The sequence below is a fragment of the Cryptomeria japonica genome, chromosome 3, assembly GCF_030272615.1.
Source record: "Cryptomeria japonica chromosome 3, Sugi_1.0, whole genome shotgun sequence".
Classification (NCBI taxonomy): domain Eukaryota; kingdom Viridiplantae; phylum Streptophyta; class Pinopsida; order Cupressales; family Cupressaceae; genus Cryptomeria; species Cryptomeria japonica.
Window position 1 is genome coordinate 647926307 of NC_081407.1, and position 12801 is coordinate 647939107.

General features: G+C 36.5%; 1 protein-coding gene across 1 annotated transcript; it reads right to left on the minus strand.

The window, feature by feature from the left end:
- Positions 1-8257: 8257 nt before the first annotated feature.
- Positions 8258-12327, minus strand: LOC131027814 (mannan endo-1,4-beta-mannosidase 6). Its single transcript, XM_057957909.2, has 5 exons — positions 11372-12327; positions 11102-11296; positions 10663-10785; positions 8940-9151; positions 8258-8829 (listed from the first exon to the last, which is right to left on the minus strand). The coding sequence occupies exons 1-5, from the start codon at positions 11762-11764 to the stop codon at positions 8361-8363; spliced, it is 1392 nt and encodes a 463-aa protein (XP_057813892.2). The 5' UTR covers positions 11765-12327; the 3' UTR covers positions 8258-8360.
- Between the last annotated feature and the right edge of the window lie 474 nt (positions 12328-12801).

Below are 12801 nucleotides of genomic sequence, written 5' to 3' on the forward strand. Positions count from 1 at the left end.
AAAACAACACCTCTAACTTCAAGTGGCTATAGATTGTACCCAAAGAAAAACCAGGTGATGAAACCCACAAATATAGAAAGTAGACGAAACTAGCTTTTCGATGATATCTTGTTTGCCAAAAAATGATATCGTATACCCAAGTTATGGCCAAAACAAAAAAAAACCCTCTTTTAGGGCACAAAGAGGGTCACAAGGGCCAATAAGTTGTCTGTACCGCTGACGCCAACATGACACCAAGGAGTGAAGATTTGAAGCAGATTTTGAGTGAATTTCAAAGGCAAATTAGATTTCTAGATAGGTTTTAAGATTTTTTTTCTTTGTTTTTTAAAACATTTTACTTTTTTTTTGGTACATCTAGGTTTATAAAAAATCATCAATGTAGTAGCTAAATACTTTAAATAGATTTAGATTCCAAAGAACGTGATTTATCACCCTTTTTTGACAATTTTTTTTTTCATTGTTTTCACAACTTTTTCAAACTCTACCTATTTTTAAAAATTTGAATCCTTTTTTTTCTTGAAGAAAATGTTTAGAATCTTACATTAGATTAAATTTTTACTGATTTCAATAAATCTATATTGATTTAAACTAATTGTGTTTGTTTGTTATTTTTTGTATTAAAATATTAACTTGTGTTTTCACTTTGTATGTGTAGGTTAATTTATAATGGCAAATAGAGAAGGTTCTACATCTGGTTCAACTCAAGCTTTACCCTATCAGTCATGCTGATGTCAGTGAAATATTTTGAGAATATTCTCTACTGTCGGAAAAAATCTCCCTGTCGGAAAAAAGTACCCTGCCGAAAAAAGGGCCTTGGCCGAAAAAAATCCGATGGGCTGGGGGCCTAGGTGATGATGACCTGGAGGCAGCAGGCGACGACCATGGACAACGGCGGTGGTGGTTGGAGGGGTCCCAAGAGGTGGTTAGGAGGCAATAGGCAGCCGAACAAAGGTGGCGGCTAGAGGGCTCCTAAGAGGCAGGAGCAATGGGGGCAGGAGCAAGCGTTGGTGGCCGGACGGAGTGACGACACCTATTGCATGGAGACAGGAGGCGACACGAAGACCAGGGGTGGCACAGAGACTGGAGGCGACACAGAGACTGTAGGCGGCACAGGGGCAGGGTCCATGATCTGCTGCAAGCCGTACAAACCTGCAGAGGTCGACAACCCCTCCTTAAAGTGCCTCTTTTTTTGTAAAAAAAAGAAACCCTTCTTTTTTTTTTAAAAAAGTCTTTTTACAATTTTTGTTGCATTCGGCCAAGGTATGCCGTTAAACTGCTATTTTTTTTTCTCGAAATCCACGCCCAGAAGAGGGGAAAAAATAAAAAAAATTCCAGAGCCAAAGTTGTCCAAATTGGACAAATTTTATATGAAAATGGGGGTTTTTTAGTGTTCTGAGCTCAACGGTGAGGTCCGTTTGAGCCCAAAATGCTTAGAAACAAAAATCTCCCCAAATGCAAATAAAAACTCTGAAAAATTTGAAACCCTAACCTCCAAAAAATCTTCTGAAAAGTCAAGAACAAGTAGCAGCAGATGTAGGCTCTGATACCATGAAGAAGTTGAGAAATAAAACTTTAGAGATCCCAAAAACACCTGCAAGAAAAATATATGTCACAAGAGAAGAATGGAGGCAAAAAAACAATAATTGCTCTGAAGAAAAATAATATCATTAAGAGAGGGAATGAAATAAAAAATACAATACAATCCTTATAAAATGAGAATATGCAACCCTAAAGTTGTGCAACCCTAAAGAAACCTAAAGGGATAAAGTGTGTTTCATAATTAGAATAATTATTAAATACCTACCATATTTATAAATGTCTAAGTTTAGCTTAAGAGTAGAGGATAATAGACTAATAATTAAATAAATAATTATTAGCTAATACATGATAACTCTAACACTATGTATACACAATGTTTGCTTAAACTATTCATAGTTTGTACCTATAATGTGTGTATGAGCTAATCACTTTGTGTATAATGATGTATGCGTAAAATGATGTATGCCTAAGTTCACTCCCATACCTATGAGGTGTATAAGAAATACTCTCCTAAGTATGTGTGATACAAATGGGATCTAGCCATTTTATGTATAGATGACTTGTGTTTGAGTCAATTATTGTGTGAACATGGGATGTTGGAATGATATGGTCCATATTTGGTTTTGTGTATGTTTGTACTCTAATGTTGGCATGGAACCAACATTTGATTGGAATGTGTTTGTTATCATTCTATTGTAATTGGATTAATTTGAAAGCATATGCAAAATGAATAGTTGTGGTTTAAAAGTGAGACTAGAGATATCATATAAGAGTCCCCTGAAATGATGAATTCTCTCGATGATTGATATACATGAACTATGGAACCCATGATTTTCAAAAGTGATACGTAGGAAGGGGACATTACAAATTAACCCTTGAAGTTTATGCTAGAGTCTAGGGATAAACCTGACATTAGGAACTTACTACATTCTAATGTGAATATATGAGTTGTTGCATAGAGTTGTCACTATGACTATAGTTGCCAAAGCTATACAATTGACACTTTTTAAATCGACTAGAAAATCCTTGTGTACTCAGGGATAAAATCATCACAATTAATCAAATTAAAAGAGTGAATCACAAACTCTAATCTAATTAGAATTAATCCTAAATAACAATCGAATAATGCAAAACCAATTGAATAATGAACAAATGAATCTAATTAAGACTCCCTCAATCAATTTGACAAGGATTCCATTGCTCTTCTCCTTAGTTGTTGTAGAATTGACTCTCAGGTATTGCACTGATTTCCTCCATAGATTAGACAACTATTTCAAAGACTATGATTCTGTGATTCTAAAAAGCTAGATTGAATTGATGAAAATGATGTTGAATTTATAGATTTACAACACAAAGGGGGTGAGAAATAGAACTCAAGTGTTGATTGATAGATAACTAAAATTGATTGATCGGTGAACTAGTCATGATTGATTTGTTAACAAGATTGATTGGAGAGTGAACTCAATAGATTGGCTAGTAAACTCATTTGATTGATCAGTAAACTGAATAGACTAAATTGATGGATTAGTCATAAAAAGCTGATTTTGAGTTTAAAAAGATGATTGATGAGTTAACTAAGTTAATTGATTAGACATTTTGCATGTGTTGTAGGAATTTGAAATTGAATTTGATTTTCATTTTCAATTTGGATTTGATTTTGGTCATTCAATGCTGAAATGTACTTGAAATTAACTGAAATTCAGATTTGGTGAAATGTGAATTTGGAAGAAATGAAATTAGATGAAATTAAGTGAAATTCGAATTTGGGGAAGAATGAAATGAAATTAGTTGGAATTAATTGGAATTATAATTTGGGGTGTTGGGACTCATTAAAATTGAGTCAATTTTGGAGGCCCATTCAAAAATTTTGCTTTGCATGTCAGAAAAGTACCTAAATGAGTCAGTTTGAATGGCCTAGTTTGCGAGAGGGCAAAATAGAGCCAGTTGATTTTCAGAGGGTAAGGCTTGGGATTCATGTCCTACACCTTTCATTTGGCCTATTCAGTGATGTGCAACTTTCAAAATTTAGTTTAGATGAGTTTATGAGGTACCCATTTTGAGGGGTGAGCTGAAAGTGCATTTTAGGCACAAATGCAGATTTTATTGAGTAGCCTACTTTGAGCGATTACATCTTTTTCCTTGTTGATTTTCATGAGGAAATTAAAAATGGATTCAATTGTATGAATAAATGTGAGTCATCCTACAAAATTTCAAGTCTCTATGAATCTATTTGCTCAGTTTTCATAGCCAAATCCATTTGCAGTTTGTGTGTTTTGGCAAGTCCCTGTTTCGACAGCTAGTTGGAGCCCTGTTTCGCAGAAGTGTAAAATTTGCCTCAGTAAGCGTCATATCATAATGTTTGTTCTAGGTTAATGCTGATATAAATGATGAGCTATGTTTCCAGTTTCAAGCTCCCACCAATCCGTTTAGTCAGTTTTCAAAAGAGTTCATTTAGCCATCATTTTCAGTCTTCTACACCTTCAGTGTTGTATCAGTTAATGTAGCCATTTTTGTGAGCGCGCCATTTGCATCCTATTAGTCTTGTGATTGAACTAAGATTTCCAATTTTTAATATGTACTTCAAGGTACCTATGTTTCAAATTTGAGGGCCTACCGAGGTCATTTGATATTTTTGAGAAAGGCATCATGTGTTGCCAGAATATTGACTTCGTCAGGTCCGCAGTGTCGACAAAGCTAGTTTGTCATTTTCGCCGATTAATATCTCTTCACTTGGGACTCATCTTGAGAAACCGTTTGGTATATTTCATGCTTGCATATCAGAGTACACGCCTGTCAGACGACGAGATCTAGAAAGGTGTTTTAACAAGTTTGAAAATTATGTCTTCACGATTAAATGCGAAAATGCGGTGTAATTGCTTGAAGGTTGCAAAATTCAGTCTGATGATTCGAAAGCGATGCCAATCATTTCCAGAGGTGTGTTTAAGGTGTTTGAAGCATTTCGAAGGCCAGTCGCTTGAAAATGATTTTTTTTTTAGTCGGACCCACTTTGGGGCCTGATCTGGCCCATGCTTGTGCACTAATTTTTGTGGTGAATTGTTCAGTTTTCATGGTATGCAATCTCCCTTTTGACAAATGATGATTCTAGAGGAAGTTACAGATTAGATGTTTGTTAGTCTAATCATTGTGAAGAGAAGACAATGATGATATGCCTTTGACGAGAAAATTGGGAATTTTATGTATGCCTAATTACCAGAATGTGCGTAATTGAGGTAACCTCTTCTTTTTATTTCACGCCATCATATAGAGTGACACAGAGGACACAAAGTGGAGTCTCTGGAATACTATTCATACTTAATGAACCAACTAATGTTATGGTTCCAAAATGGTTGGATTTTGGTGTGCTCGACCAGGCAAGACAAGTTATTGCTAGCCAGAGATCTCCCTCCACATCTATGGTGAGTTTGCAGAGGTAAAGTGTGGAGTGGGCATTCTATTTTATAAACAATCAACCAAATTCTTTTGGCAAACGTGAAGCCCAGCCAACACCCATTTCTTCCACCCACGTAGCAAGTGACAACAATAGCAAACAATGAAGCATAATGTGTTTTGATAGAGCTGAAATCAAATGCAAATTGCAAAGTGCAGGGTGGTGTTAGAAGCTCCAGTAGTGTGATTCAAAACCAATCCTCCTTTCCCTCATGTGCCATGGTGTGGAATGTGGAGTTTGGAGAGAAAGCAGAAACATTCAAACAAATGCAATATTGGTAGTTTCTTATGCCATTCCTTTCCCCCATGTTAAACATTAAGCAAGTGAAATGGGCAAAATGTAAATGCCACTCCTCCACTCCTCCCATGTAGATTTTGGAAGGCGTTAAAATTTCAAACTAAGGCAATTTGGCAATCAAATGCCAGTCATATCCTCCAGTTCCCTGTGCGTGGTTATTAACTTGGCCAAAGTCCAGCACTGAAAGCAACAGTAAAAAGGAATTTGCAGAGCTTACATGGAGATTGGAGAGGGGTTTTATAATGCAAAGTAAACAGCAGCAACTTCCTCCCTCACATGGCCTGTGAAAAGGGGGTTAAACTTCAAAAACAAATTTAAATGGCAAGTGTTTGGTCCCCAGTTCTCCTTGCTGTGCGTGGTTTCTGAGTAGTAGTTTTAAAGTTTAAAGAATTTGCAAGCTATTTCAAAATCAGCACCCCCCTCTTTCACATGGAACATGATGCACAGGCTCACGTGATAGCTGAAGAAGGTAGATGAACTTGCAATTCAAATTCCATTGGAAATTTTGCCAGGCTTAATGCATTTTTCCTGTGCGTGGTAAATAAAATTAGCAGCAATTAAATCATGGAGGTAATGAAAAGGGCTTTAGAAATTTTTCAAACAAATGCTTCTACCAGCATCTTTTCCCTATGCATGGTGGGTAACGGAATGGGTTAAAATCGAATTCCAAGCAAATGCAAAAGAAAGAGGCCATTAAAGTTGCAGGCAAAGCTTCAAAATGTAGCGACAAAACCACAATATCCCACATTGGCTGGGAAATGGTCTATTTTGATATTTATATGCAAGAACACACTCATCTAATATGTCAAAGCCTCTGGGATTTTGACGGACGATGCCTATGGGTGCCCAAGGTGGGCCCATGCATGGGTGCGGATCCTTAGGCAACGGAGGAGGTGACTGAATGGTGACCAGGTGGACCCCACGCAGGCACACTTCTCGAGGAAGATTGGACAAATTTTGCAGAGAAAGGTCGGCTTAACCGGTGAGTAGGTTGCAGAGGATCCGACGAAGCGCGTGATTTCGCGGACCGAAGATGCATGCGAGTTACACCCTACGAAATGGCAAAAAGAGGTAAAGATCATGCATGTTTTGGGAGATTGGACGATCCGCACTGTTTCGCGAAGGAAAGTTGCTCGCCAATTAAGCCCTGCAAAATGGCGAAATGCGAAATGGCGAAAGGAAGATTGCAGTCCGGGTCCCGGTGAGGTGGCAATGACGTGGCGCAGAGGTGGCGCCTAGGTGGATGACGAGCAAGCGGACACGTGGCAGAGTGACGAGGTGTCATCCTAGGTGGCACCCAGTGGACCCCATCGGCCAATCAGGTCCCCCCACGTGGCAAGGCGTCAGGCCCAAAAGGAGCAAAAATTAAAATTAAATGCAGATTAATGATATAGTTTAAACTATATTAAAATTAAAAAATTTAAATGATGTGCACATGTTGAGGATTAATTCACTCAGGGTCTCATTTTTGGCCAAAATATGAAGTATTATATGTTTCCGGAAAGCTCTCAGCGTGAAGAATCCAATTATGCAATCAATTTTGACAAAGATCCGATATTTTGGGAGTAGTGTCGACGAGAATGAATTTTAGTTAGAGAGGAGACACTTGGCAATTTCAGTTGCAGGTTTGATTTTCTTCCCTCTCCTTATTCCCAATTCTTCTCATTTTGTGGGTTCCAGAATTCTGTGAGAAGTGCTCCAGGTTTCATGGCTTCCATTTTCTGAATTTCTTGACCCAAACTTGTAAAGTTCTATGGATCTGTTCAGGGTATAGAAGCTACATTACAGGATGACAGATTGTTTTCTAAGTTGCAGGTCTTACTTGTGTCAGGCATGAGTAAATTTCCCATGATATTGTCTTTGTGCATATATTTCATTGTTATGAATTGAATCCTCAAGGAGGCTTATAATTTGTCATCTCAAGGAGATTGTATGATTGTTTGTAGGCATTCTTCAATGAAGAGTTTAAATTCTATAATCAGTCATAAACAATGGAATGTGTCCCAGATCTGATAATTTTGTGAATGGATTGAGTAATGCATTAGTATAAGGTATTAGTGCAGGGATATTTTATAAGGAGAACAAATTTGCAGTTGTGATTGGCATTTTGTAGTTTTGTGTGTGACTTTGTTGCTCAATAAACAAGGCACTGATCTTTGACAGATTTGGGGATGGTATCAGATATACATTTTAAAAGACAAATCTATTTCCCTTTATGTTTAGGGGTGTGTTCTTCTCATTCCAAGCTTTGTTTTCATTTATGATTTATACAGATCTAGCCAATCTGTAGTGTGTTTCTAAATTTGGTGAGTTTATGGAATGATCTATCTGCTTAGTGTTGATGCAGTTATGTGTCTATAATTGTTGTATTTAATGCACCAAAAGGGTGTCCCCCCCCAGGTCTAGCAGAACCTGAAGTGCAGGCGGATCATTAGGATCCTATGTTATGTTGTCCAAGCCCTGAGGTGTTTCATTGATTGAGATTGGCTATCTCATAGATAGATTTGCAGCTGTCCTTGGGTTATCACTTTTGGTGAACAACATGGGGAATTAGAGGAATTTTACTAATTAATTTAAATGAAATTATTTAAAATTAAGAAATTGAATTAGTTAAATAATAACTAAATAAAAAGTCGCAATTAATTAAATAATTGATATTTAATCAATAATTGAGATAGGGTTAATTGATTAAATGATAAAATGATAGAAATTCGATAATTAGAAATTTTGGATGTGATGATCAAAGAAATATTTAATTAAATCAAATAATTAAAGAATTACTTAATTAAATAGACGAATAATTAGTGTAGGATGAAAAAAACATTTTTAGGTGTCTACACCTTGATCAATTAAGTTAATACTTGTTGTGGATTGAAATATACAGATAGTAATAATTAAATGGTGGAAGATACGGCTTGGTTAATAAATTTTTACCCCATGTGAAAAAACATATAATAATTTTGAGTCTTGACCATAAAGAATTGTATGGTGGTATATATGTGTGTGTCAGTACAGTCACATAGCATTCCAGGGCATACAAATTTTATACTGAGTGCATAATACTAATTTGCACGCTTCATAATTCATGGGCCGCTTCCACTCCACCTAAAAGATCAGCAGTCAATGAGATAAAAGCAGGCGAATTAATGACATCTCTTCTGCAGCTCCACTTAAAGCTCCACTGACATACAGAGCTAAGTGCCCACAAGGAGACTGACTGCGCTTTCATGATTTTGGCTATTGAAGGACTTTTTGAAAGTACCACTTCATACCCATCTGCCATGTATTCTACCCCCTCTGGAAAGAGCTGCCAAATCAGGCTCCCTGCTCCAGCTCCTCCTTTCTTGGCTGACAACATAATGTTGTCATAAACAGTTTGTATCAAGGTCTCTCTGTAACTGCTATTGTACCCTGGATCTCTGCTTGATGTCCCAAATTCAGAAAATAAAACAGGCATGTTCAGGATCTTGTCACAGTCTCGAATATGTGCTTTAATCCAGCTACTAACAAAGGTGAGGTGAGATGGAGAAACTGATTGTGAGATCCTACATGCAATTCAGAACAAGAGAACAAAGAAAATTTAGAAAATGAATAAAACGGTGAGCTAAAATAATCTTATTGTATAGAAAAATATGTTCTTGATGTATTTGCTTACCAGCTATCTGGATAAATATGTACAGAGGCAAAGTCAATGCCAAGAGCTTGGTGATTCCTCATAAAATCTGTTCCTACTTGTGTAGCATAAGTGTTGGGGTTAAATCCATCTCTGTCAGGACTTGAAGGTCCATAGAATCCTTCTGTCCCGATTTCCAATAGGTGTTTTCTGTCTATTGATTTCACATAGATAGCCATCTCGGTTATCCATTCCTGTTAAGGTTTCAAAAGAGACATGAGATAAATTATTCTAACAGGCCCTTATGACCAAATGTTGTCGAAGGGAGTAGTAAAGTACAAAGAGTGTCGTCAAGCAAAGCTAATTCAAAAGGTCTTCTTATTTCCTACTATTTTGAAAGAGTGTTCAGAGAATTCATAACAGTTTCCTTATTTTCATTAATGTATATAAAAACTGTAAATGGCATAATTTTATCAGAAGTGCTATTTTCCATTGGAATTTATCTAGAGGTCACCCATGGCTGGAGTAACGGAGCTAAGTGAATTATTTGTAAGATACAACATTTGTTGAAGGTTTTAAAGTGGATTTGATCGTGGAGGGGAGAAGTACACCTCCTAGGAAGTCCTGGTGCTTCATCTATAAGCATCTCTTAGATGTAATGAGTTCTAACTAGACCATTTATGGAGGTTCTTGTTCTTGAGAGATGGGTTCTTCTAACCACCGTTTCTAAAACATGAGTTATGTGTGGACCATTTATGAAGGAATTGATGATATTAAGAAATGAGTTTTTCTGAATCAGTACTCATGAAATATGAATTGATGAAGATTTAATCAAAATTGAGGCGTATGAGCTAAGAGCTTTATCATAAATAGTTTGTGAGACACAACACTTCTTGAAGGTTTTGCAGTGGACTTGATCGTGAAGGGGAGAAGTACCTACACTTCCTAGGAAGTCCTGGTGCTTTATCTGCGAGCATCACTTACATGAAATGAGTTCTAACAAGACCATTTATGGAGGCCCATGTACTTGAGTGATAGGTTCTTCTAACCACCACTTCTAAAATATGAGTTATGAGTGGAAGGTTTATGAAAGATTGATGATATTGAGAAATAAGTTTCTCTGAACCATTACTCATGAAATATGAATTGATAAAAGATTCAATCAAAACTACACAATATAACATTAATGAAAAATGAATTCATCTATACTGCTCCTTAAGAAATTTAGATTGACATAAATTGATTCAAAACAATACAGATGAGTCCTGATGAGTCATGATAAATTATAACATTTCTTTTTTATGCTTGAGGGTAATAGAAGTATGTCCTAAGAGTGAGCCAATGCCTACTCTTACCTAATAGAAAGTTAAAAGAAAATAAAATTCCACATTAGAACCAAAACATCTTGTTTAACCTATTAACAGATAGCATACTTAGAAGATGCTTTCGTACCTTATCTTCTTACCCAAGGATTGTGTGGCTCGTATAAATGGCTACAATGTATGCACTCACGATAACTAAAATGATCTGAATCCACTGCTATTTTCTAATATAAATCTAGTATAATCTTAATCACAAAAATATCACATCAGAGAGAACAAGACAAAAGACAAATTATACGTAGGGCAGTACAAAAGTCAATACATAATCCATTGAAGCTCATGCCCAGCTACAGGGATTTACATGTTTATGTGGCGGCAATTGTTCATTGCCCACATTAGTAAGACATGTGGGCCTTCAGGCAAGTTTAAGAGAATTCAAGTACCTGTAGCGTGTCACCAGATGGGTCAGAAGTACAGCGAGGTTCATTCATTAGCTCCCAGGCAAATACGGTGGGATCATCCTTATATGCAATATCGGTGATTGTGTTAACTCTTGTCAGAACTTTCTGAAATATCAAATTCACAGGAGGATATATCAATCAGAAGATCTAGTTACACACTAGAAACTTAAAACTAGTAAAAAACTTAAAAAGTATGATAAACAATAAAAATACATTTCTGTATTCTATATCATAAGCTGTATTATACGGTCTTCGGATATTTAGTGTCATGATAGAAACATTTTGTTGGTGAAGCGGTCATCAAGATTCAAATTCCACAAACCTTGTGCTTTCACTGGACCCTTGTAAGTGGTCTCCCTGAACTCACAGCAAACTAAAAACATAAATTTCCCAAATAAAAAAAATGCTGTATTATGTTCACCTTGATGTGGTCCTTGAAGTAGGTCTTGAGAGTGGGATCTGCAAAGAAGGCGTCATCAGAACTCAATTTTAAACCTGCACTAAGTCCCCATTTCACATACTGTGATTTTCCTCCATATGCACCCCAATTGTTGCATAAACTCAGGATAAGCCTAATGTTATTCTTGTGGGCCTCACTGATGACAAAGTCTAAGGCCTGAAAACCAACCATATAGTAAGTTTATGTGTATTAGAATAAATGGTAATGCATATCTATGATTCAAATATTCACCTTGAAGACATCTTCATCATAAACACCTGGAGACTTCTGGAGAGCTCTCCATCCTCCATCATTGAAAGCCCAAGTCCTTGCCACTGTAAGTCCAACAGAAGCTGCCTGCTGAAACACTTCACTGATCTTGGGTTTGGTTGAAGGATCTACAGCAAACACCATGAGCCAATATGTGTTGAACCCATTGATATAAAATGGCAAATCATTCACCATAAACTGTGTGCCTTTTGTTTGCACAAAATCCCAGTAATCTCCCTGGCTATCATCTTCCTCCAACACCTGCCTCTGTTCGGCTTCCTCCCATTTCATGACATTATATGAACTGCTGTCAACTTGGAGGCAAGTTAAAACCACCAAGAAGCATTGTATCCATACATTTAGTCTTCTTTCCATGGCTTTTTCTCTTGGTTATCAGTCTCTGTAAGTCTGATTTCATATATTCATTTTTTCACCAGAGTACCATTATATAAAGATCTATGAGCAAAATTGGGAACGAGTTTTCCCTTCTAAGCAAAGTAGGTGGCTTGCAAATAGATGCAATGGTAGATTAAAAAAGCAGAGGAAAAGAGAAGAAAAAGCTGTTATGAGATATCATGTTGTTTTTCCAAGATTTCTCATTGGATTTTTACTTAATCCTCAAACTACCCAAATGGTACTCTTTTCATGTATGATGTCATTTCAAATGAACTAAATACAGAGTAAATGAGCCTCGCTTGAATTTTAAGATCTCTTCTTTTGTGGGGTTTGCCATTTTATATGTTAGCTTTTGAAGCCTATGTATGCCTACCGTTGTGTTCAGGGATGATAGAATTCAACCATGACTACAAGCTAAGTAATCCTACACCTCCACGCAAAACAACAAGAGTTATTTATGCTTAATTCAATTTAAAAAATAAATAAAAAATAAATCAATAAACATTAAAAGGTTTGATCGGAGAGTTTGATGGATCATTGGATTTGATCCAAATCATTGAAAAAAAATCTACATCATCTAATATTAAAAAAAACAAAACATATTGATTAAATGAATTCTTATTTTGTAGGTGCCATTCATAATTTATCCTTTGAAGCTTATGTTTGATCTACATTATATTCAGTGACAGTAGACTTGAACCATGACTACAAGCAAAGTAATCCAACTGCCGCTCCTCCACGCAAAACTACAGAACAGTTAATTATGCTTAATTTTATTTTCTTACACTAAACAACCTGAAACATTAGCTGAGAAACCCTAGATTCCTACACCTCCCAGGAAATCTAAAAAACAACCAAACAAAAGCAAGATTTGCATGTTTTAATTAGCTATTTCAGTATATAACGCTTGAATGACCTCGAGGAAGGAAATGCATCATGCAAACTTAGATTGCTCCACAATCTTAGCAGATAATCTTGAACAATTAAAGGGAGATCTGTGTGATCAAGCTTATATA

What these genes read in the sequence shown, in the direction of transcription:
- LOC131027814 (XM_057957909.2), bottom strand. Translation starts at nt 11,764, where the DNA reads ATGGAAAGAAGACTAAATGTATGGATACAATGCTTCTTGGTGGTTTTA. An exon ending in CATCTGGTGACACGCTACAG is followed by an intron (nt 9,152 to 10,662) that starts GTACTTGAATTC and finishes AAACCTTAACAG; the next exon opens with GAATGGATAACCGAGATGGC. An exon ending in CATATTTATCCAGATAGCTG is followed by an intron (nt 8,830 to 8,939) that starts GTAAGCAAATAC and finishes AATTGCATGTAG; the next exon opens with GATCTCACAATCAGTTTCTC.